The sequence below is a fragment of the Chroicocephalus ridibundus genome, chromosome 1 (genome assembly GCF_963924245.1).
Source record: "Chroicocephalus ridibundus chromosome 1, bChrRid1.1, whole genome shotgun sequence".
NCBI classification, from domain to species: Eukaryota; Metazoa; Chordata; class Aves; order Charadriiformes; family Laridae; genus Chroicocephalus; species Chroicocephalus ridibundus.
In genome coordinates this window covers 134,247,295-134,270,569 of record NC_086284.1, presented here as the reverse complement: position 1 = coordinate 134,270,569, position 23,275 = coordinate 134,247,295, and the positions used below count along the sequence as shown (strand labels likewise).

Genomic DNA, 23,275 nt, shown 5'->3' with positions numbered 1-23,275 from the left:
TTGATGTGTCCAGTCCCAAAACGGAAGAAAATGATGAGGAGAAGAAACAGGTCACACCACAGAATGAGAGAGAGCGTCTCAGTTGGCAGCTATAGTGTCTTGGATCCAGGAGACGTAGTTGCAAACCTTAGTGTAAACTCCGGGATAGCCTCTCTGCGCACATCCAATACCCCAGGAAACAATGCCCTGGAGCTGCCCATTGCAGACTACTGGACCGCCGGAATCCCCCTGTGCACATAAAGGATACGGATATTCAGCAAATGAGAGGAGCGTGAAGTGATGAGCCAGAGATCCCAGAAATCACTGACAGTCGAGGGAGCTCCGTTGGGCTTTTTCTGCACTGAAGTTCTACAGAGGTCATTTCTGATTACCACGCTACACCTGATGCTCCTGTGCCTTACTTTAGCTCCAAGGGCACCGCAGCTGAGGATGAGTAAGCTGCCTGTTTTGGATGGATGCAGTCCTTGGCAGACGCTTAGGATATGGGTGTCTTAAACATTATTCTGCCAAATAACTCCGTGGAGCTTGGCAGATGTAAAATGCAGACCAATTGTCAGGTGTGTTCGTTTTCCAGACCACCCGGATCTTGGCATACTGGCTTTGTAATTTTTGGTGAGTCCAAACCTAACATTTGTGTCCTAAGCTCTGAAGTCACCGTGATTACTATTGATTCTCTGGTGCAGCACTCCTCCCTTTTCAATAGCCCAAGGTGCACGAGGTGGCATAGTCTGCTCGTGGAAGTTTAGGGCAGAGGTATTGGCCATCTCAAAAAGGGACAATGACCGATGGAGTGGGAAAAAAGCTAGCCTCACTCAGTAAGCAGCTTTCACCCTAAGTCTCTGCTGTTGTTCAAAAATACGACATTCAGACACGCCAGTGCAGTGAGAGTAGCAGATTCTCTAATGCGACGGTCTCTTCTACTGGCAACAGGCAGGAGAGAAACATATGGGAAAGGAGAGACAGATGTTTTACCTGGCAGGAGTCTTTCCCTCCCTCCAGGAATCCTACACACATCATATTGTTGGTAATTTGCCGAGGGTAGGCATCGCTGCACTCTTTTGCGGAGAGTACGGGAGCCTTCAGGCACTGCAAGGTGTCTGGAAACAAATCTAGAAGAAAATAGAGAGAGGTGGTTGATGACATCTCTGAGTTCATTTTGGAGCCCGGAGGAGATCTTCCTTATCAGAAAAGTAATGACTGAGCATCCTGTTTTAGTGGTCGTCATTTTTCCTCTGAACGGTAATCACAGCATGGATTCCTTTTGTTCAGATGGAACTGCAGCCACGTTAATTTTTCTGATACCTAGACAGTCATCAATTGGCAAGCGTGGTGCCACGAGCTACTCTTGTAGCCCATATGCTGGAGGAAACCTGCGCCTCAGGAAAACCGTCCTCTCCTCTGGTGCAGGTTTTGTTGTCGTCGGTGGATTAGACACCAGTCAGCATTCACACCTCTGACCATTGGCGTAAGAGAACGGAGCTCTCTTGTAGTAATTTGAGATCCACAATCACAGATTTTGATCTTGTTCTCAGAGCACTGACAACTCTATTGGCATTAGTTAAATTGCCAGTGCTTGGCACTGCACAGCTGATAGCGCCAGGCCACAAAATTTAGGGCGGAGTGAACATGCTGGTGACTCGAGTGATTCCATGTTCGTACCACAGAACAAGAGGAAGGACCTTATAAAGGATTTCCTTCAAAGCAGTTAAATTGTTACGGTCCTATACGGACTCATCAGTGGAAAAGGCCCGTCCCACAGCACTTCTCTGAGCTTTACCCTGCACAGTTTGGAGTTAATTGCGGAGTCTTAGAGCGTCTCCCGGGCCCTTGCGATGCTGTACATTCCCACAGAGTACTCACTGCCATTGCTGAGTGTGTTGCCCCAGCCAGAGATGAGGCACGTGGTGCCTGTGGTCACACAGCTGGTAGGCAGAGGAATTGTTTGGACAGCTCGGTTGAGCTGGGCTGGTACGGAAAGCTTGATGAGCATAATGTCATTGTCCAGTGTTCTGGAGCTGAAGCGAGGGTGGCGGATGACTTTAGCTGAATTGATCAACTGCTGTGTCGATTCTGTGAGTTCCAGGTTATGTTTCCCGAGCTGCACTTGGATGCGCCTGGAAAAGAGAAGGAATGGCACGTACTTTACTGCTACCGCCTGCTTATGAGGAACCTCCCCGTCACCGTATGCGCTCGCTGCAACATCGCTACTGTGGGAGCTGTTTTCATGCAGGTCATCTTTCTTGTCCTGCAACACGTCCTGGGGATCCACACTGAGATCTTACCCACTCCCAGCACAGCTGGTGAGTTTCTGCAGGTTCCTTTTGTTGAGCTGGGACGAGTCGGATATATAACAGTGCTTTATACAAACATTCTGGAAAAAGGCAAACTGCTGTCACCCTGACCTCATTGCCCTTCCTGTTCTCCGGTGACTAAGTTGTAGCAAGATTCATGCAATTTGTAAGAAGTCACAGCCCGTAACTCATTGCTCGATTATCACATTGCCATTTCAGAAAGTGCTCTGCATTCCCAGAAGCATTTGCAGAAGTGGAAAAGCCCTCATGATGCCTCAGCCCAGCTTCCTGAACGAGCCACCCATTCCTCGGTTGTCCCCTGTCAGAACAAAGTCCCTTCCACATTTGGATCTCACAGCTCAGACTTCCTGCTAGAAGCGAACTGGAAGAAAGAAGTAGCTTTAGGGAAGAATATAGTTTTTTGTACTCACGACTTGTAGCAGTGGGCAGCCGACACAACCCACTGGCTGCTGATGAGGGAACCTCCACAGAAGTGATACCCAGAATTCAGGGACACCTGGTAGGGGACAGAGTTCTCTGCACAGGTGTAGCCTCCCACGATCTTGTCATCATCATCGTCAGCATTGACGGGGAAGGCAACTGGGAGATAAGAAGTGGCATATGTCAACATCTGCCATAAGGAGTCTTGTCCCCCTGCAACTGACTGAAGCGTCTCACTTGCAGGCTGTACTTCTCTAAAAACTCACAGCATCAGCGGGCAAGCACGCGGCCATTGTCCAAAACTTTACAGCAGCTTTAGGACTTCCTGGCCAGCGGTGTTACCTTCGTACTTGGTACTCCTTAAGGGAGAGACAGTCTTTTTTTGAAGCTGACGCACACATTTCAGTAGTGCTGGGACGAGAACCCCTATGAAGGCTTTCGTTCCTCATTTTGTGACACAAGCAATTGTGAACGGACACAGTCAAAAGAAGTTGCAGTGCTGTGCCGTAAAGTTTGTGCAAGTTGAAACTGGACTTCCCTTTCCCCCAATAGACTGCCCTGTAATTTTGCTCAGAAAATGGGCTTCCTTACAACTCACAAAAGCAGAAGTACAAAACATACTCACCAGCCACCCCAACAAAGGTGAGAAACAGTATGAATTTCATGATCTCGACACAGCCTCACGCCCCGACTGGTGGACTGCAAGTGTGAGCTGCTAGAAATACATTTTTTGAGATGGCCTTATCTCTAGTCCAAGGTTTTCTCCGGACAGAAAGTACACAGTGGAAAATTTGAAGATCCAAATGTGGTCATTAACAGGCACAGGCAGAAAGTAAAAATAACATATCAGTTAATAATAAACCTTTCCTAAGATAGAGAGCTATTTCAAATTATTTCAGAGGGCTGCCTTCAACTTAAAAATACCTTTGGGCTTTGGAAGGTGTGTAGTTGTTTGTCTATCTCATTCCTATACGCAGCACCTGTTGAGGGTAACCCTCAAACCCCTTTGAGATTCCTCTGCGCTGATGGTGTCATTATTAAAAATGTGTATTTTTACTGGAAGCTGAATATTGTAGGTAATGGACAGCAATACTATGCATTTACATTTAAACAAAGCAAAACAAAGCAAAGGAAAGCTGTCCTGGTTCTGGCGGGGATAGGGTTAATTTTCCCTGGTATCCCATGCCATGTGAGCCATGCCCACCCTGACCTGCCGGGGGAGGGCGGAGGAAGTCGCTGCTTGGAGCGGGCGGGGGCGTCCCGGGTCCGGTCGGTGAGCGGCGGGGAGCGTCGTTTCCGTAACCGTGTTTGTGTATTCCTCTGTCCGTGTTATTGCTGTTGGTTGCTTGCTCCCTTTGCTGTTCTGGTAAACTGCCTTGGTCTCAACCCAAGAGTCCTGCCTTTTCTTCTTCCGATTCTTCCTGTATTGGGAAGGCGCGAGCGAGCGGCACCTGGTTCTTTGTTGCCGTCTGAGGCCAAACCACGACAAAAGCAAAACAAAACACCCCCAAACCTCTCAGTGTTCATTTGTTAATTGTATTTCAGCAAATTCCTTTTCTTGAGTCATGTGTGCGTGTGTGTTTTTATCATATCGAACACAGCATTTCCCCAAATAAAATGATTCAAAAGTAGTTTCAATGAGGATAAAACTATTCCGTGCCCACCCCCCACTCCCCCACCTTCTAAGTTAAATAGCTCAAATGTGGGAATTCTCACCACATCTCTTTGAAAGCATTTCTCTCACCTAATCCTTATGATAATATTGGCCTAAGTACCAAAACACGTATTTTTTTATTTAGCTTTGGAATGTTCTACAGATACTAATTTTTGCCATGGAAGAATTTCAGTATAACATTGATGCTTATGGATGTAGAATCATAGAATCATTTAGATTGGAAAAGAGCCTTGGGATCATCGAGTCCAACCATCAGCTCCACTCTACAAAGTTCTCCCTTACACCGTATCCCTTAACACCACATCTAAACGAGTCTTAAACACATTCAGGGATGGTGACTCCACCACCTCCCTGGGCAGCCTATTCCAGTGTCTGACCACTCTTTCTGTGAAGAATTTTTTTCCTAATGTCCAGCCTAAACCTACCGTGCTGCAGCTTGAACCCGTTCCCTCTTGCTCTATCGCTAATTACCTGTGAGAAGAGACCAGCACCAACCTGTCTACAATGTCCTTTCAAGTAGTTGTAGAGAGTGAATAGGTCTCCCCTCAGCCTCCTCTTCCTCAAACTAAACAGTCCCAGCTCCTTCAGTCGCTCCTCATAAGATTTATTCTGCAGGCCCTTCACCAGCTTCGTTGCCCTGCTCTGCACTCGCTCCAGCACCTCGATATCTCTCTCATATTGAGGTGCCCAGAACTGGACACAATACTCAAGGTGTGGCCTCACCAGTGTTGAGTACAGGGCGACAATCACCTCCCTCCTTCTGCTGGTCACACTATTTCTAATACAAGCCAGGATGCCATTGGCCCTCTTGGCCACCTGGGCACACTGCTGGCTCATGTTCCGCTGGTTCTCAATTAGAACCCCCAGGTCCTTTTCTGCCAGGCAGCTCTCCAGCCACACTTCCCCAAGGCTGTAGCGATGCATGGGGTTGTTGTGGCCCAAGTGCAGGATCCAGCACTTGGCCTTGTTGAAGCTCATACTGTTAGCATTGGCCCATCAGTCCAATCTATCCAAGTCTCTCTGTAGAGCCTCCCTATCCTCATGTAGATCAACACTCCCGCTTAGCTTCGTGTCATCCGCAAACTTGCTGATGATACACTCTATGTCCTTATCAAGGTCATCAATAAAGATGTTAAACAGAAATGGTCCCAACACTGAGCCCTGAGGGACACCACTTGTGACCGGCTGCCAGCTGGATTTAAGTCCATTACCCACCACTCTTTGGGACCACCCATCCAGCCAGTGCTTGATCCATCAGATCGTACGCTCATCCAGGCCATGAGCTGCCAGTTTTTCCATGAGAATTCTATGGGGGACAGTGTCAAATGCTTTTTGAAAGTCTAGGTAGACAATGTCCACAGCCTTTCCCTCATCCAATAATCGGGTCATCTTGTCATAGAAGGAAATCAGGTTCGTCAGGCAGGATCTGCCTTTCATAAACCCATGCTGACTAGGCCTGATCCCCTGCTTGTCCATTATATGACTTGTAATGGCACTCAAGATGATCTGCTCCATGACCTTCCCTGCTACCGAGGTCAGACTGACAGGCCTATAGTTTCCCGGATCCTCCTTTCTGCCTTTTTTGTACATGTGCGCTGCATTTGCTACCCTCCAGTCCACTGGGACCTCCCCAGTTAGCCATGACTTCAGGTAGATAATGGAAAGTGGCTTGGCGAGCACGTCTGCCAACTCTTTCAGCACTCTTGGATGTAACCCATCCAGTCCCATAGACTTGTGCGCATCCAAGCGGCGTAGCAGGTCACTGATCACTTCCTCTTTAATTGTGATGACCTCGTTCAGCTTCCCCTCCCTGTCTCCTAGCTCATGAGGCTGGGTGCCCAGGGAACAGCTAGTTCCACTGCTAAAGACTGAGGCAAAGTAGGCATTGAGCACCTCAGCCTTTTCCTCATCCTTTGTGACTATGTTTCCCTCTGCATCCAATACGGGAGGGAGATTTTCCCTAATCCCCCTTTTGTTGTTAATGAATTTATAGAAACATTTCTTTTTACCCTTAATGGCTGTAGCTAGGTTGAGCTCTAGCTGCGCTTTGGCTCTCCTAATTTTCTCCCTGCATAGCTTCGCTATATCCTTATAGTCTTCATGAGAGACCTGCCCCCTCTTCCAGAGGTCATAGACTCTCCTTTTGTTCTTGAGGTCCAGCCAAAGGTCCCTATTTAGCCAGGCCGGTCTCCTTCCCCGCCTACTTGTTTTTGGGCACACGGGGACAGCCTCCTCCTGTGCCTTTAAGACTTCTCTCTTGAAGTATGTCCAGCCTTCCTGGGCTCCTATATCCTTCAGGGCAGCCTCCCAAGGGATTTTCTCCAGCAGTCTTCTGAACAGGTCAAAGTTTGCCCTCTGGAAGTCTAAGGTGGCAGTTTTACTAACCCCTCTCCTTGTTTCCCAAAGAATCAGAAATTCGATCATCTCATGAGCACTGTGCCCTAGACGGCCACCAACCCTTACTTCCCCCACAAGTTCTTCCCTGTTCACAAGAAGCAGGTCCAGGAGGGCACCTTCCCTCGTTGGCTCACTTACCAGCTGTGTGAGGAAGTTATCTTCCACACATTCCAGGAACCTCCTGGATTGTTCCCTCTCTGCTGTGTTGTATTCCCAGCAGATACCCGGGAGGTTAAAGTCCCCCACAAGAACAACGGCAAGTGACCGCGAGATTTCCCCCAGCTGCTTATAGAAAGCTTCATCTGCCTCACTGCTTTGGTTGGGAGGTCTATAGCAGACTCCCACAGCAATATCAGCTTTATCGGCCCTTAACCTAATCCAAACACTCTCCACCCCATCATCAGTATACTTGATTTCTGAGCTCTCACAGCATTCTCTAATATACAGGGCCACTCCTCCGCCTCTCCTTTCCTGTCTGTCCCTCCTGAAGAGCTTGTAGCCATCGATTGTGGCACTCCAGTCGTGTGAGGCATCCCACCACGTTTCTGTGATAGCCACTATGTCATAGTTTCCCTGGTGCATCATGGCTTCAAGCTCTCCCTGTTTGTTGCGCATACTGCTTGCATTAGCATAGATGCACTTCAGATGTGCCAATGACTCCAGCCCCTTTTTGTGAGTGTGGGCCCCATTTCCCACCAGACCCCTCTCAGGTGCTTCCATGATTTCTAAACATCTGTCCCTTCTCTCAAATGAAATGGCAGAGTGAGAGTCCTCGCTAGTCAACCATCCTTCAAGCCCTGGCATGCCTCCCTTGGGTTTATTCCGGACAGGCCCAGTTATCTCCCCTTCCCCCCTCATATCTAGTTTAAAGCCCTGTCAATGAGCCTTGCTAACTCCTGCCCCAAAATTCTTTTCCCCTTCTGGGACAGGTGCATCCCACCTGCCAGCAGCAGGTCAGGTGACTCATATAGCAGCCTGTGGTCAAAAAACCCAAAGGCCTGCTGATAACACCAGTCCCGGAGCCACGAGTTGACCTATTGCCTCTTCCTGTTAATTTCCTCATTCATGATTGCCACTGAAGGGATAGAGGAGAATACAACTTGTGTTCCTGATCCCTTAAGCCACCGCCCCAAGGCTCTAAAATCTCTTTACATCGATTTTGGGCTCCTCCTACCCACTTCATCACTACCCACCTGAAATACTAAGAGGGGGTAGTAGTCAGAGGAGTTTACTAGGGCTGGAAGTTTGTCCAACACATCCCTGACCCGTGCCCCAGGGAGGCAGCAGACGTCCCTGTGAAGTGGGTCAGGACGGCATATTGGCCCCTCCGCCCCCCTCAGTAGAGAGTCACCCACAACAACGACCCATCTGCTTTTCCTTTTGGAGCCAGTGGTGATGCTGGGTCCATGGCGACTTGGTCTGTCTGACATTTCTGGCCTGGGTGTATCGTCCTCCTCTCCAACAGCCAGTTCCTCCTGCAGGACTCCATACCTGTTCTGCAAGGGCAACTGGGAAGGTGGGAGGGGCCGGGAGGGGATTCTCCTGCTTCCCCGAGCAGGGACCTGTTTCCATTCCCCCTCTTCTCTGCGATCCTCTCCTACTGCCTGGTGACGAGAGGGGAGGGGGTCCTCTGACTTGTGTTGGGCCTCACCCTGTTCCCTTTCCCTCAGGGAGCGGGTCCACCAGTCACTCTCCCTCTCACATTCCCTGATACTCCTCAACCTCTCCACTTCCTCCTTCAGCTCAGCCACCAGAACGAGCAGATCGTCTACCTGTTCACATCTGACACAGGTGTTGTCTCCGCTGCCCTCCATCGCGAGTGCCAGGCTCCGGCACTCTCTGCAGCCCGAGGCCTGGACGCCCATATGTTTGCGCGGGGCCTCTGTCTGGGTGCTCACAGTTTTCTAACAGCAGCCTTTGACCGGGTAGCAACCACGGCTGGATCTCTACGCACCAGTGAGACCTTGTGAGTCGACGGTCAGTTGGGGTGAGCACTGGTTGCTCTGTGGCCAGGGACTAGTCCCTGCCCTCCCGGAGGCTTCTTATAAGCTGGTGGCTTGATCGACCGGGGGAGGTGCTGTCTCGGCTCCCAGGCTCCCTCAGCAGCCCGCCCAGCAGCTGTCAGCCCTCAGCACAGGCCGAGGGCTGTTGCCGGCTTCCAAAAGCCCCCCAAAGAGCTTTTTGTCGGCCCTTTTCGCTGCAGATCCCTTCCCCAGCGCAGTCTTACCTGCCCTGCAGCTGGCCCCTGCAGCAGTTTGCCGGGTGTGGTGGCGAACGCCTGTCGTCCCAGTACGTGGGAGGCTGAGCCCGCCGGATCGCTGGGCCCCGGGTTCTGGGTTGCAGTTCAGCCATACTAAGCGGGTGTCAGTGCTACAGCCGGCATCATGGCAGCAGTGGGCGCCTTCGGTGGATAAAGGGCAAGCTGCGGGATGTGCTAAGGGGACGGCCGGGCAGACCCCGATGCGGAGTAGGTTTAGAGGTGTGTGGAATTGGTCCCCCATGTAATATATATGCTCACTGCTGTGGGCATCACTCTGGTCCTGCACGTGTGATGCCAAGGACCGTAGTGATTAACAGCCAGGAATAAAGTCTCTCCGCATGAAAGCAGAGAACAGGACGCAGACGTCTGGCTTCTCAGTACCTCCTTCCCTTTCTGTATCGCCACAGTTGTCTGCTCCATGGCCAGAGCCAGAGGGAATCCAGACGTTGGGGCTGCTGTTCCTTCTATGCCATTCCCGATGGAGAGGCGATGCATGGCCAGAGCCAGAGGGAATCCAGACGTTGGGGCTGCTGTTCCTTCTATGCCCTTCCCGATGGAGAGGCGATGCATCTGATTGGAGGTGGAGTACAGACAACCTCCCCATTTAATGTGCTGGGTGTTTTATTTGTCTCCTAATTAACCGCCAGGAGAATGCACCGTGGGACCGGTGCAGTTCGGGTTTTGACCCCTGGGTGGCACCAGTAACTGCTGACAGAGCGGGACTCTTCTGCCGCCCCGTCCCCGCGTCTCCCCTCACGTTCCCGGCCGGCACCTGGCTCCTGCCAAGCGTGCGGAGGAGTTTCAGCCCCGGCTCAGCAGGAACCCGCCACCCCACTGAGATGCGGCACCTCACTGAGATGCTCCCACAGCTGAGTCCCAGGCGCGCTGCCCACCCCCACCCCAGCGGTTCTTCCTGGTAATCCATTCACGCCCAGATTCCCAAAACCCTCTGCCCCCGTGGCAAACCCAAAACCCCCGGGGGGCATGAGGTCCCCCAGCCAGGTGGGGGATGTATGTTCACCTGCCACCTCACCACCATTGGTTAATTAGGAACCACCTCCCCACCCTTTCCCCAAAAGTGACTGTGGGAGGCTTTTCCTTCATCTGCCTGTAAACCGCCTCCTCCTCAGGGAACGCGACGTTCAGGCATACCCTGGTCTAATTCCCAAAACCCACTGCCCTCCAAAGAAAACAAGGTGTCTGGGCCACTACACCTGACTCTAATCTGCAGACGTGGCTGGCTTCCCACAAGTAGGCTGAGAAAACCAGCATAGAGGCGGTCCTTCCCACTCCCAGGTCCACAAAATCCTCAGAGAAAAGAAGAAAAATAACCACTTCACTGCGTCATGAAGTAAATAAGCTTGGGGGGCACTGGAGGCCAGTTATCCCAGGGTCAATGGAAAGGAGGGGTGGACACATCACATCTGAGGATTCTTCGTGTGTGTAGATGAAACAGCCATGGCTCAAACAGGGATGCATCCAATTTATACCTGTTCCTCCTCGTTTCTCACCCACAAAAGACAACCTCAGGCCTCCACCTCCTTCAGCTCTCCGCTCCCTTCAGCATGGAGCCATAGGGCTCTGGGTTTGTGGAGAACCACAGTTGGGAAAGCAAGGCCACAAAGGGTGATCACAGAGAACAAAGCAACGTGGAGAGGGTGAGGAGCGCTGACATGCAATTTCTACATTTGAATCTGTTGGGAACGTTGTGGGAGTCACAAGCTTGCAAACCACAACCCCAGCTCTCTAGGACATGGGCTTATCAAGACCACAAACCTCCAGGAGGACGCAACCCAGGAATTACCTGGAGCCAAACGCATGGGCGGTCTCCCCACCTGACCTGTCCTGGCAGGCAGTGGGATCTATGGCTTAAAAGGGCTAGGCAGGCAACAGGAAGTGAGCTCTTCCCACTCCCAGCAAGAGACATCCCAGGTCGGGCATGGGATGGCCAGGATGAGAAAGTCTGGAGAAGTTTCAGAAGGGATTGTTGGGACACCCGTTGTTTCGTAGCATCTGGTCTGTCCCACTCAGTGCAACCCTTGCTGCTTGCTGCAAGACAGGAGGGCTGCCCTGACTTGCCCACTCTTCTTTTTCTCCCATGCCGGAGAATGGCGAAAGAGAGTGGGAGTCCCCAGGGGAAGCTGATGCTCAGGTATATTTTCAGAGTTTACCAAGGACGGGAGCTGAGAAATCCTTAATGGAGTGTGAGGGATAGGTCCAGTCCGGGGTGCTCCAGCTCATGCTGTAACTGTGGGGAGAGGGAGATGCTGTCTGGCGTGCAAGTGGACTGTGCAACACCACAGTCTCCACCTGTTGATCCAGAGTCTCCCGCTTCGCACCCGCATACAGTTTTCCTTATGCCTTTCCTGAACTGTCTTCTTCAGAGAAACACTGAGCTGGGTGACATCCCACTAGCCTCCTTCTTTCCAGCATGATGAGGCAGGAGTACCACCAGGGATCCTAGCCCATTGCCATTTCGTCTCTTTGCCTGTCACCAGGTAGAGCTCCAGGCACAGGCTCCGACAGTTCCTACGAGGAGGGAAAGGTGCTGCCAGCAGCGCTGGGCATGGTGGAGACCTCTGTCATTTGTTGCCTGGGTTCCTTTCACTCTTGCCACTCTGCCAGCTGCGCATCCCTGCGCCGAGTTTGCCCCATTCAGGAGAGGCCATGTGGCTGTCCCCCTGGGCAGAGACACCCGAGGGCGCTGTGGGGAGGACGGCAGTGGCTGGAGTCCCCTGAGCCTGTGAGCAGAGCAGTAGAGCGGTGTCACTGGTGGAGCAGGAGTGAATGAAATCGCACTGTACAGCTGCAGCACCAGGCTGAGACAACCAAGGGTCCCCAGCTGGGTCCCAGGGAGAAACCATCTCTGGAGGAACCTGGGCTACTGCCTGTCAGCAAGGAAAGTGGAGGGAGAAGCCACCCTAGCCCCAGTCCTCAGCGCCTCTTCTCCCTCATGCCTCCCCCTTTGGGCCACACTCTTCAAAGGCATTTACCTTCCTCTCCAACTCCTCTCCCCAGCTCTGCTGAGCCAGGGCTGGAGGGAGCCCTGCACACACCCACACCCCCCACACAGAGTGACCCCTCATTATACCTATAAAAAAAGAACGACCCATGGCTGGGGGAGAGTGGGAAAATGCCTGGGGAAATGCAAGGGACCTCTGTGTGTCCTGCATAGCTCATGTCTCCAGCTCTCGAGGACTTCAGAAGCAGAAGGGGAACTCTCAGCATTTCTCTGCCTTGCACGCGCTCAGACTCCCATGCAACCTCCGCATGGTCCTCTCCATGCAACCCCCCTTCTCCCCTCCCCGCACACACACCCACCGCCCCCCAGCTCTGCAGGGTTTATAGTTTCCGGTGACTGTGTGTGTCCTTCCCCACTGTTCCCAGCCAGCCAATCCTTTCTCACCTTTCATGTCCTGCCCAACCCCAATATGTCTAATATGTCTCACCCTCCTCACCCAGGGCTTCCTCTTCCCATGTCTCTGGGCAGCGACAAAAGGCAGGTCCCTGAAAGGACAGGGGCTTTCCCCGCATGGCTCCCTGCTGGTTCTTTGTGGCCATGCTGGCCCCTATGGGTAAGTGATCTCAACTCACCCCTGAGCACCTACAGCGATTCCACTGCTGCTGTCCCAGCTGCATCCCCGCTTGCTGGCAGAGCTCCATTCCCCAAAGCTCCCAGTGCTGAGGATGGGCACTGAATGCCGTGGGCAGGAATCCCTGAATCTCCTGCAAGGGCTGTCTATCTTTTCTTCTGTGCTCAGCCCCCACATGGTTCATGTTTTGGACACAAACTGCCCAGGAATGTTTCTTGCCTCTTGGAGAGAGACTGGAAACTCCCCTGCTGATCGGAAGAGCTGTCCCATCCCTTCCACTGCTCCTTAATCTGTCCTGTTCCTTCCCACCCTCTTCTCTACAAACCCACAGTGCCTAGTTAAAGTTTTTCCATTTTTAACTCGTCCTCAATGCTCTTCCTTTTCCCTTCCAGTGCTGGCTCTGGAACAGTCCCCAGACACAGTGATACGAGAAGGCCAGTCCGTGAGCCTGAGCTGTTCCAAGAAGAAATCCACCAGCATATATGTGTTCTGGTACAAGCTTCCCCTGGGGAAGGATTCTAGACTTATCCTCGTTGCTTCAGCAGTAGAAGGTGGTAAAGCAGATGTGGAGGAGGATCTCCGCAGCCGTTTGAAGAGCAGTGGGATACAAGGAGACGCGATGACCATCTCGATCGAGCATGCCTTTCTGAATGACTCTGGCACGTATTACTGTGCTGAGAGTGAAACACAGTGGGAAGGCTGCTGAGGGAGCTGAGCGCAAACCTGCTCCTGCACAAAGGGGACCTGCTTTCCTCCTCGTCAGAGCTGCACAAGGCGGGATGATCCCTTTCCACTCATGAACTCCTCTGCTTCCTAGCCTGCCCTTCATCCTCTTCTCAGACTCTGTGGGACTTCTCACACTCCTTGCCTCCCTCTTCTTTTCACTCCCATTTCCATTATAGTCACTTCTCTCAACACTTCTTCCCCTCTCTGACTCCTTTCCTACCCCTGCCACCTTCTTTCTGTCTCTCCTCAGTCTGCACTCTGCAGACCTCCTCTCATTTAACTCCAGGCAGCCCTGGAGTTCATCATTCTCACCATCACACAGAAAGGATGTTTGCATGAGAGGTTCTTGGTGCGCCTTTAGATAAAGGCAAGGCCAAGTACGTGGCGTAAGAGCTGTTAACCGAGCGGGAGCTGCCCACGTCCTGCTCCGTTACAACGACCTGCCTGAGGTTATCCTGTGGCTAAGGAGGAAAGAAGGCTGTGGAAAGAAAGCTGGGAAAAGCAGCCAGGAAAGGGGGTCCTGGCCTGCCTTCTTCCTGCCCCTCCTGGTCCCAGGATGAGAGGTGTTCTGGGTAGGGATAGCATGGGGCAGCTGAGACCTCCATGGCTCTCTGTCCTTTGTGATGTCCTGGAACATTCCCAACTCTGCTGCAGAGAGTAAGAGAAACAAAGTGCAGTGGGATTCATAGTTCCCTGCAGGAGAGCAGCGGGAAGCTGCAGGTACAGTTTTGCTCTTCAGAGAACGGGATGCGGGAAGAGTTTCCCTGCAAAGCCCATGAGAGCCCTCAGCAGGCAGAATGCTTGGGCTGTTGTGGTGTCTTTCCTGGTCCTGCCTCCCACTGATATTAATTGCTGTGCTCAGAGTACCGCGGAGAGAAAAAGCAGCCTCACACAGTCAGGCAAAAAAGTAATAAAAAGAAGAAAGAGCTATGGCTGGGGGAGAGAGGGAAAATGCCTGGGGAAGTGCAAGGGACCTCTGTGTGTCCTGCATAGCTCATGTCTCCAGCTCTCGAGGTTTTCAGAAGCAGGAGGGGAACTCTCAGCATTTCTCTGCCTTGCACGCACTCAGACTCCCATGCAACCTCAGCACGGTCCTCTCCATGCAACCCCCCTTCTCCCCTCCCCACGCACACACCCACCGCCCCCCATCTCTGCAGGGTTTATAGTTTCCTGTGACTGTGTGTGTCCTTCCCCACTGTTCCCAGCCAGCCAATCCTTTCTCACCTTTCATGTCCTGCCCAACCCCAATATGTCTAATATGTCTCACCCTCCTCACCCAGGGCTTCCTCTTCCCATGTCTCCGGGCAGCGACAAAAGGCAGGTCCCTGAAAGGACAGGGGCTTTTCCCGCATGGCTCCCTGCTGGTTCTTTGTGGCCATGCTGGCCCCTATGGGTAAGTGATCTCAAGTCACCCCTGAGCACCTACAGCGATTCCACTGCTGCTGTCCCAGCTGCATCCCCGCTTGCTGGCAGAGCTCCATTCCCCAAAGCTCCCAGTGCTGAGGATGGGCACTGAATGCCGTGGGCAGGAATCCCTGAATCTCCTGCAAGGGCTGTCTATTTTTTCTTCTGTGCTCAGCCCCCACATGGTTCATGTTTTGGACACAAACTGCCCAGGAATGTTTCTTGCCTCTTGGAGAGAGACTGGAAACTCCCCTGCTGATTTGAAGAGCTGTCCCATCCCTTCCACTGCTCCTTAATCTGTCCTGTTCCTTCCCACCCTCTTCTCTACAAACCCACAGTGCCTAGGTAAAGCTTTTCCATTTTTTCTCATCCTCAATGTTCCTCCTTTTCCCTTCCAGTGCTGTCTCTGGAACAGTCCCCAGACACAGTGATACGAGAAGGCCAGTCCGTGAGTCTGAGCTGTTCCAAGAAGAAACCCTCCAACACCGAAATATACTGGTACAAGGTTCCTTTGGGGAAGGACTCCAGGCTGATCCTGGTGGTTTCTGCATTAGTAGGTGGTAAAGCAGATGTGGAGGAGGATCTCCGCAGCCGTTTGAAGAGCAGTGGGATACAAGGAGACGCGATGACCATCTCGATCGAGCATGCCTTTCTGAATGACTCTGGCACGTATTACTGTGCTGAGGGTGAAACACAGTGGGTAGGCTGCTGAGGGAGCTGAGCGCAAACCTGCTCCTGCACAAAGGGGACCTGCTTTCCTCCTCGTCAGAGCTGCACAAGGCAGGATGAACCCTTTCCACTCATTACCTCCTCTGCTTCCTAGCCTGCCCTTCATCCTCTTAGGCTCTGTGTGTTTATTAATCCTACTTTCTCTCCGTGCCATCCCACTCCTCCTTGCCTCTCTCCCCGTTTAGCTCTCATTTCCATTATAGCCACTTCCCTCAACGCTTCTTCCCCTCTCTGTCTCCCTTTCTCTCCCCACCTTCTTCTTTCTCTCTCTCTTCAATCTGCACTCTGCAGACCTCCTCTCATTTAACTCCAGGCAGCCCTGGAGTTCATCATTCTCACCGTCACACAGAAAGGATGTTTGCATGAGAGGTTCTTCTACCTAAGGTGCACCTTTAGATAAAGACAAGGCCGGGCACGTGCCGTAAGAGCCGGTACCGAGCGGGAGCTGCCCACGTCCTGCTCCGTTACAACGACCTGCCTGAGGTTATCCTGTGGCCAGGGGGAATGTGCAGCACAGCACAGGCCTGAAGGCCATGTTGCAGGTGCAGCACCGCACAGGCGGGCGCGTGCTCGGGTTCACTGTTTTGTGCATCACTGACTCCTCCATCTACAGTGGTCTCTGGGTCAGGATCACTGCCTTCCACCCCGGGATCCTCACACAGTTTACCTTTCCCAAGGATATATCTAAATTCCAGATTAAGTTAGCAAGCTGTGCAGCTAACAGAAGGTTTCCTGATGGGTTAGAGTGTTATCTCTGTGGGGCTCTCCAGCAGATCTCTCTGCTCTCCAGCAGGTTCCCACAGTGCAGCTTCCCATGCTGACAGACGGGCTTCTCCAGCCCTAAGCACAAGGCCCAAGAGAGCAGGCGTGCCCCGTTTGACATCTCTAACTCCTCGCATCCCATGTGCCCTGCAGGGCTCCCAATGCCCTGCCCTGCCGCCTGCGCACCCCAGGGAACACCATGGGAAATGGAGACCCTTCCCATGGACACATCAAGCCCAGCCTCCTCTCAGCTGGAGTGCTGCGGGTATTGTGGGGTGTTGTGGGGTTTCTTCCTGTTGCCTGCACAGTTTAGCCCACCCTCTTGGTTCTTTCTCCCTTTTCTTTTGAGGAAGCTGGGGTCATTCCTGAATCTGCTACAGGCATTTTTGTGCTACTGAATGCGGTGGGGTTTGCTTGGACCTGGAACAGAGGGTGTGGGAGCTGCTGGCATTGCTGCACCCTTCTGCATGGACACAGGGGTACATCTTCTCTGCAAAGCCCATGACAGCCTTGAGCAGCCAGATCCCTTGCTCTCTTGTATGGGCTGTCCATACACTGCCGTGCATTGCTGGGCCCACAGCATGGCAGAGACGTGCAGAAGCTCTGTCAGGCCTCTGACACACAGAGAGGGTGTCAGTGTGGACACACTGTGTGCCCCACTTCCTGCCAGCAGTGATTTCTCACAGTGTTGGGTTGGTGAACAGGCCGTGCCCCATGTAGAGAAGAAGACAGGATTTTCTCCAGCTCTGCCCATCCTCGTCCTGCTGCTCCTTTGCAGAATGCTCCAAGAAAGAGAGTGTCATCTCTTCTCTGGCATGGAGAAGGTAAGTCTGTACCAGCCTATCCCACGGTGAATAGCCTTCTCCTCACAAATTGCTCTGTGGTGCGGTCTCCCAAGAGAACTCTTGGGAGTGCCGGTCCCAGTGCAGAGCCAAAGGCAGCCTTTTCTCTCCTTGAGATGTCCCTTTGGAGGAAGAGAGGAACAGTTACAGAACTCCTCTCTGGCATACTACAGTAGACAGCAGGGTGAGAGGTCAGCAGCCTTTCCCATACCTGGGCAACATGAGGAGCAGCACTGGGAGAAGCAGAGAAGATTCCACGTTGCAGCTTGCGGGCTGGGAGCCTGAGTGTGAGGCTGCTGGAGAGAAGACTCAGCTGAGGGGCACACAACAAACATGCATCCCTACGCTCTCTTTCTCTTCCCTTCGTTTGGTGCCTCCTTGTGCATCCGTGTGCCGTGCACGCACTCAGGCTGCCACACAGCCCCATCCTGCTCCTGTGATCACCCCTGTCCCCCACCTCTGCCTATACACACACACAGACACAGCAGGAAGTGCGCGGAGCAGGGTGGATGCACCTCATGCCTGCATGCAGGTGTCATTCCCCGCTGTTCCCAGCCAGCCAACTGCCTCCTCACACTTCAGGCTCTCTCTCACCGCCCTGCCCACCCGCAGAGAGACACGTGTCTCTTCCTCTCCCAGCCTCTCGTCTTGGCACGTCTCTGTGCCTGTGCTGCCACACTGGGCAGGGTGCTGGAAGGAGGTGGCCTTTCCCCATGGTTCTCCTCTGGTTCCTTGTGGCTGTCCTGGTCCCTGTGGGTAAGTGATCTTCTCTTCCGCTTGAAGAGCTGCCCTGGAGCTGCTGCTGCTGCCTCAGCCGTGTGCCCAGTTGTTGTCAGTGCCCCATTCCCCAAGGCTTCCTGGGGGAGGATGGGCAATGAACGAGGTGAGCTTTTCCTCAACCTCTAAACTCAGAAAACTCTACACATCTACAAAGGTGTTTTTTCTATCCCATTTTAATTCTTCAATTGAGAGTACCAAGTGATTATTTGTCATAAGAAATTTGCCATTGTCTTTGAAGATGGTTTGTGTTTTTTCTTTTTCTTCTGCGCGTGTCTCTCAGAGAAATGGGACACTGTCCCATAGAGCTTGCTGACATCCTTATGCCGACCCATGCCATGCCGTATTTCAAGGATGTGTTTTCATGTCTCCGTCAGTGTGTTTCACTCCTCACATCTCTTCCCTTCTCTTTGCAGGCCAGGCCCTTCAGCAGTCGCCAGACACCGTCGTCCGAGTGGGAGACTCTGTGGTTCTGAACTGTTCCCAAAAGGACAATGCATACTCAGCCATGTCCTGGTACAAGTTGCCCATGGGGAAGGATGCCACTCTGCAGTTGGTTGTATATTCGGTGGAAGGTGGCAGGGCAGAGATTGAGAAGGAATTCAGAAATCATTTTGGAGCAATGGGACTAAGGGCTACCGCTTATCTGTGGCGATAGATAACGCGGTACTCAATGACTCTGGCACATATTTCTGTGCTGAGGGAGGCCCACAGTGACTCAAAATGCGGAGCAGCATAGCACAAACCTTTCCATGCAACGAGGGATCTGCCCCCAGCACACACACACAGAGCCCTATGTTTGACAGTAGATCATTTTGACTAGGTTCACCCAGCCCTTTCCTTCTCCATCTGCTGGAAAGCCAAGCCAACCTGGAGTTAAATCTGGCAAGGGATTCAAGGTCTCCTGGGATTGCTCACACTGTGGTTTCCTAGAGTACAGGTGCCTCGCTGGTAACCCAGGGCTCAACACACTGCTGTACACGAGGGGCTCTGAGTTGCAGAGTACTGGCAGGACCATGCCACTGAGGACTTCTATGTGTGCACTGGTCCCTTGGCCCCAGCAGTCTCCAGGGAATGGGTACGCTGTTGTGTTCGCTGTTGTGTGCCATGGTCCTTGGGTCACGCCACTACCCTGTGACCTGAACATTCGGATGTACGCTGTATAGCCCAAGTCTCAACGGTATTCAGGATGGAGCGCAGCCCTGTAGGTGAGGAGCCCCAGGCCACAAGGTGCTCTGTGGCAATAACCCACCATACCCTTGGCTCTGCTAGCCAGAATGGAGGTGTCAGGGCCAGGAGGGGGATCATTCCTCCACCGGGCTTGATGAGAATGCAGGGGAGCATTAGGTGCAGCCTCTTGTTCCCTGGAGGGAGCTGAGGATGAGTTAGAGACAGAGTCTTCTTGGAGCTCCCCATGAAAAGACTGAAAAGCGATGGGCACAATCTGTGATGGGGAAATTCTGCTGAGGCAGGGGGACAAATTCTTTGTCAGAGGAGTGTGGCAGCCCAGGGACAAGGCCACAAGGCCTTTCACTCAAAGGAGAAGTTTGCATTTAGGGAGACTTTCCAACCTGCCCTGGTCCATGCCCTGAGAGACCTGCTCCAATTTTAGAGACAAACCTTACCTGAGTGCAGGGCAGACTGGAAACCCTTGGATACCACCCCTCCACCCCCCAAGCGCTTCCGTCAGCCTTTGGTGTATTCCCCAGTGCCCTACGTCTTTCAAGAAAAATGAGGGAATATTTGGGTGAGAGGGTCTTTGTGGTACTCACGTAGACTGCTGGTTTCCCATTAAAGTCCTGCCAAGAAAGACAAATGTGTGTTAATGCTGTCTGGTGATGGGAAGAAGGGGACAGAAAGTTCCTCTCTGTGGAAGGAAGGTGCCCTCTGTCCCTTTTCCCTAAGCAGACTGTTTCACTGCTCAGGTGTCCCAGGTGAAGACCTTTGCTGAAACCAGTTCTGGGGTTCTTAAAAAGCCCTGTGACTTCAAAGAGATTCTAGTGGGGTCCCATCACACAGGATTCCAGCCTTAGATGAGGTCCCCAGGATTTGTCCAAGATGAGTGTCCTCAAGGCTTGACTTTCATCCAGTGCTCCTCACTCCATCACACAGAAGAGCTCAGCTGCCTTTCAGCCCTTGAGGCTGCACTCCACTCTACCTGGATGTCTCTGGACCAGTCCAACCCAGCCTGACTGTCCTCACTCCCACTTCCTTTTGTCCCTTGGTCCGGATGGGGTGGGTGGCGTCTCTGTGTGTCTTGAGTCAGGAGGTGGGAGCAAGGCCTGGGGTCTGTCTCAAATACCTGCCACTTCCACCCTGTCGTGTTGACCACGATCCTGCTGTTGAACCTGCCCTTGCCCTGGGAAGACAAATGGCTGTCAGCCTTTGCCCAGCGTGAAGCAGGGGCCACTCTGTGCTCCTGCCCAGGGCCAGGGCTCATCTCTGTGCCCAAACCTCTGCCCACTCAGGTCCAGCCTGGGAAGTGACTGCTCTGCAGTAACTCATGTCACCAGGTTATAGGACACAAATAGCCTTTGCCCATTCCCGTCATCCTCTCCCCACGCCCGGACACCCAGAGCACAGGCTTTTTATTTGATTGCGTGGATATTTCTGGAATGTGGATACACCAGCTAGGGCTTCCCTGTGTCTCAAACTGGCCCTGCCCCAGCTCGGTCATTGGATCTCTACTCCTAGTGTAATGCCAAGGGTAGGTTTTTCTCCCTTCAGATCTCTCTTTGGAGGAGAAAGGTGCATTTGTGCAACTCCTCTCTGTCAAGCTACAAGCCACGCCACGAGCGTTATGTCAGCAGCCTGCTCGGTGCCTGGGGCCATGGCATGCACAGCATAGGGCTGAGCAGAGACAACACCACGCTGTGGCTTGTGGGGTCAGGGCCTGTGAAGTTCCAGGGCGTCTGGAATGGCGTGTCAGCTGTGGGACAGCGAAGCAGAACCCGTGCCCCATATCTCTGTGTCCTTTGCGTAATACTTCTTTTCTGGAGATCTCAGCTGATGCCACAGGAAGAAACGGAAAACCCCCAGCATCCCCCCTGCCCTGCCTCAAACCCAGGCTCCCATCCAGCCCCATCATGTTCCTGTGATTGCACGCATAATCACACACACACACACACATAGCAAGACATCTGTGCAGGATTCGTACCACCCATTGCTGTGTGTGAGTGTTCTCTCCCACTGATCCCAGCCAGCCATCTCCTTTCTCACATTTCAGGTGCTCTCCCACTGCCTTGCCCACCCCCAATGTCATGCCTATCTTCCTTCCTCAGCATTTCCTCCACACACGTCTCTGTGCCTGTGCTGCCTGTGCTGCCACCATGGGCAGATTTCCATCGCGGACTGCTCCTTTCTTCTGATTTCCTCCCCATTTCAAATATTGATATTTGCTGTCAGCTGTTTCTCCTGGTCTTTCATAGACAGATGAGAAACTTGCCCATAGCTTTTAAACCCATCCCATCTCTTACCCCTGCTAGATTTTGTGGGGTTTTTTTCATCCCCTTCCTCCTCACACCATTTCACCTTCTGCCTAGACTCCCACTACTTTTGTTTTTTTTCCTTTCTTTTCTTCTAACACCGTGGGCCCTTCAACAGCCTCCTGATGCAGTCATCTGAGAGGGAGGAGCTGTGACTCTCAGCTGTTTCCAGATGGGAACCACACGCCCCTACATGCCATGGTAGGAGTAGGCTCAAAGAAAGGATGCCATACTGCAGCTGGTACCATACTGCAGCGTGTGGAGTGGAAAGGGAAAAGGCAGAGTTTGAGGACGAATTTCAGAATGCCTTCAAGAGTTGTGGGAGTATGCGATATTGCGTGTCCTTTTCAATAGATTTTGCCTCAGTGAATGATTCTGGCACATATGACTGCGCTAGGATACACCTTGATTCAGATGCTGAGGCAGCTGAGCACAAATCTCTCTGTACGTGCAGCCTTCTCTCTGTTTCTATAGACAGCAGGGTAGACAGTGATGAGACGGGGTTACTTCCCAAGGCAGATGAGAGTCTGAATGTCTGGGATGTGCATCAGGTATTGTCTCTGTGGAGAAGGTAGGACCTTGCAGAGTGCTCAAGGCCAGCTGCGCTTCCTGCAAGCACCCAGAACCACTGGAAAAGCTGAGGACATTTTGTGGAGGGAAAGAACCTCTAGATGTGCATGAGGCAGGGAAACAGAGCTGATGCTGGGGGGAAAGATGGAATGCACCTCATCAGAGACACACTGAATTTCTGTGCTGCCTCTGTTTGTGCTGATATTGCCAGTACATCATCTGTGCATCATCATGAGGAAAATGTTAGCCACCTTGGAGAGGCAGACAACGATCCCCACTTTTCTAGAGGCAAACGGCAGGAAAACTTCAATGTTAAGCATATGAGACTCCAGAGAGATCTACACACTCTATTCAGCTCGGGCTGTCTTTCTCCGTACCGTGCAGCTGTGTCATACCTGCAGAGCTGTAGCATGCCCATGCATGAAGCCCTTCCCAGTAACGCAGACTGCAGTCTCCCAAGCACAAAGCCAGGTGGCCCCAAGAATGAGGTGTCTCAGAAGTCTGATATATCAGGGTAAAGTCTCCCACTTATAGGCATACGCCCACAGAATGAATAGACCCCTGTGTGCGCTCAGAGTCCAGAGATCTGTTCACACCAGCTGTCTGGGGACAGGCTTGCTCACTAATGACATTATTGCTCCTCTGCCAGATTTTATCTTTCCTTCTCTGTCACTTTTGTTTTCTTTGCTCTTTTTGGTCCTTTTTTTTTGATCTTATGAGGATTTGCTCCCTTCTTCTGCATGAGGTGGGAGTACCACCAGGGATCCTAGCCCATTGCCATTTCTTCTCTTTGCCTGTCACCAGGTAGAGCTCCAGGCACAGGCTCCGACAGTTCCTATGAGGAGGGAAAGGTGCTGCCAGCAGCGCTGGGCATGGTGGAGACCTCTGTCATTTGTTGCCTGGGTTCCTTTCACTCTTGCCACTCTCCCGGCTGCGCATCCCTGCGCCGAGTTTGCCCCATTCAGGAGAGGCCATGTGGCTGTCCCCCTGGGCAGAGACACCCGAGGGCGCTGTGGGGAGGACGGCAGTGGCTGGAGTCCCCTGAGCCTGTGAGCAGAGCAGTAGAGCGGTGTCACTGGTGGAGCAGGAGTGAATGAAATCGCACTGTACAGCTGCAGCACCAGGCTGAGACAACCAAGGGTGCCCAGCTGGGTCCCAGGGAGAAACCATCTCTGGAGGAACCTGGGCTACTGCCTGTCAGCAAGGAAAGTGGAGGGAGAAGCCACCCTAGCCCCAGTCCTCAGCGCCTCTTCTCCCTCATTCCTCCACCTTTGGGCCACACTCTTCAAAGGCATTTACCTTCCTCTCCTACTCCTCTCCCCA

General features: G+C 52.6%; 1 protein-coding gene and 2 gene segments (V, D, J or C); 2 read left to right on the top strand and 1 right to left on the bottom strand.

Moving 5' to 3' along the window:
• Positions 1-74: 74 nt before the first annotated feature.
• Positions 75-4,014, bottom strand: LOC134509885 (trypsin I-P1-like). 2 transcript variants are annotated; one of them, XM_063322543.1, is made up of 5 exons: positions 3,358-4,014; positions 2,723-2,891; positions 1,861-2,114; positions 973-1,109; positions 75-228 (listed from the first exon to the last, which is right to left on the bottom strand). In XM_063322543.1, exons 1-5 carry the CDS (start codon positions 3,395-3,397, stop codon positions 79-81), a joined length of 750 nt encoding a protein of 249 aa, XP_063178613.1. In that variant the 5' UTR covers positions 3,398-4,014; the 3' UTR covers positions 75-78. The 2 variants fall into 2 exon arrangements, with proteins under 2 accessions (XP_063178613.1, XP_063178622.1); XM_063322552.1 differs by lacking the exons at positions 2,723-2,891; positions 3,358-4,014 and adding an exon at positions 2,283-2,306.
• An 8,520-nt stretch (positions 4,015-12,534) lies between these two features.
• Positions 12,535-13,363, top strand: LOC134526378 (T cell receptor beta variable 14-like). The segment is given in 2 exon segments: positions 12,535-12,639; positions 13,050-13,363. Coding segments are annotated over 2 exon segments (357 nt in total).
• Positions 13,364-17,833: 4,470 nt separating this feature from the next.
• On the top strand, positions 17,834-18,614 carry LOC134525135 (T-cell receptor beta chain V region PHDS203-like). The segment is given in 2 exon segments: positions 17,834-17,876; positions 18,314-18,614. Coding segments are annotated over 2 exon segments (344 nt in total).
• The last annotated feature ends 4,661 nt before the right edge of the window (positions 18,615-23,275 follow it).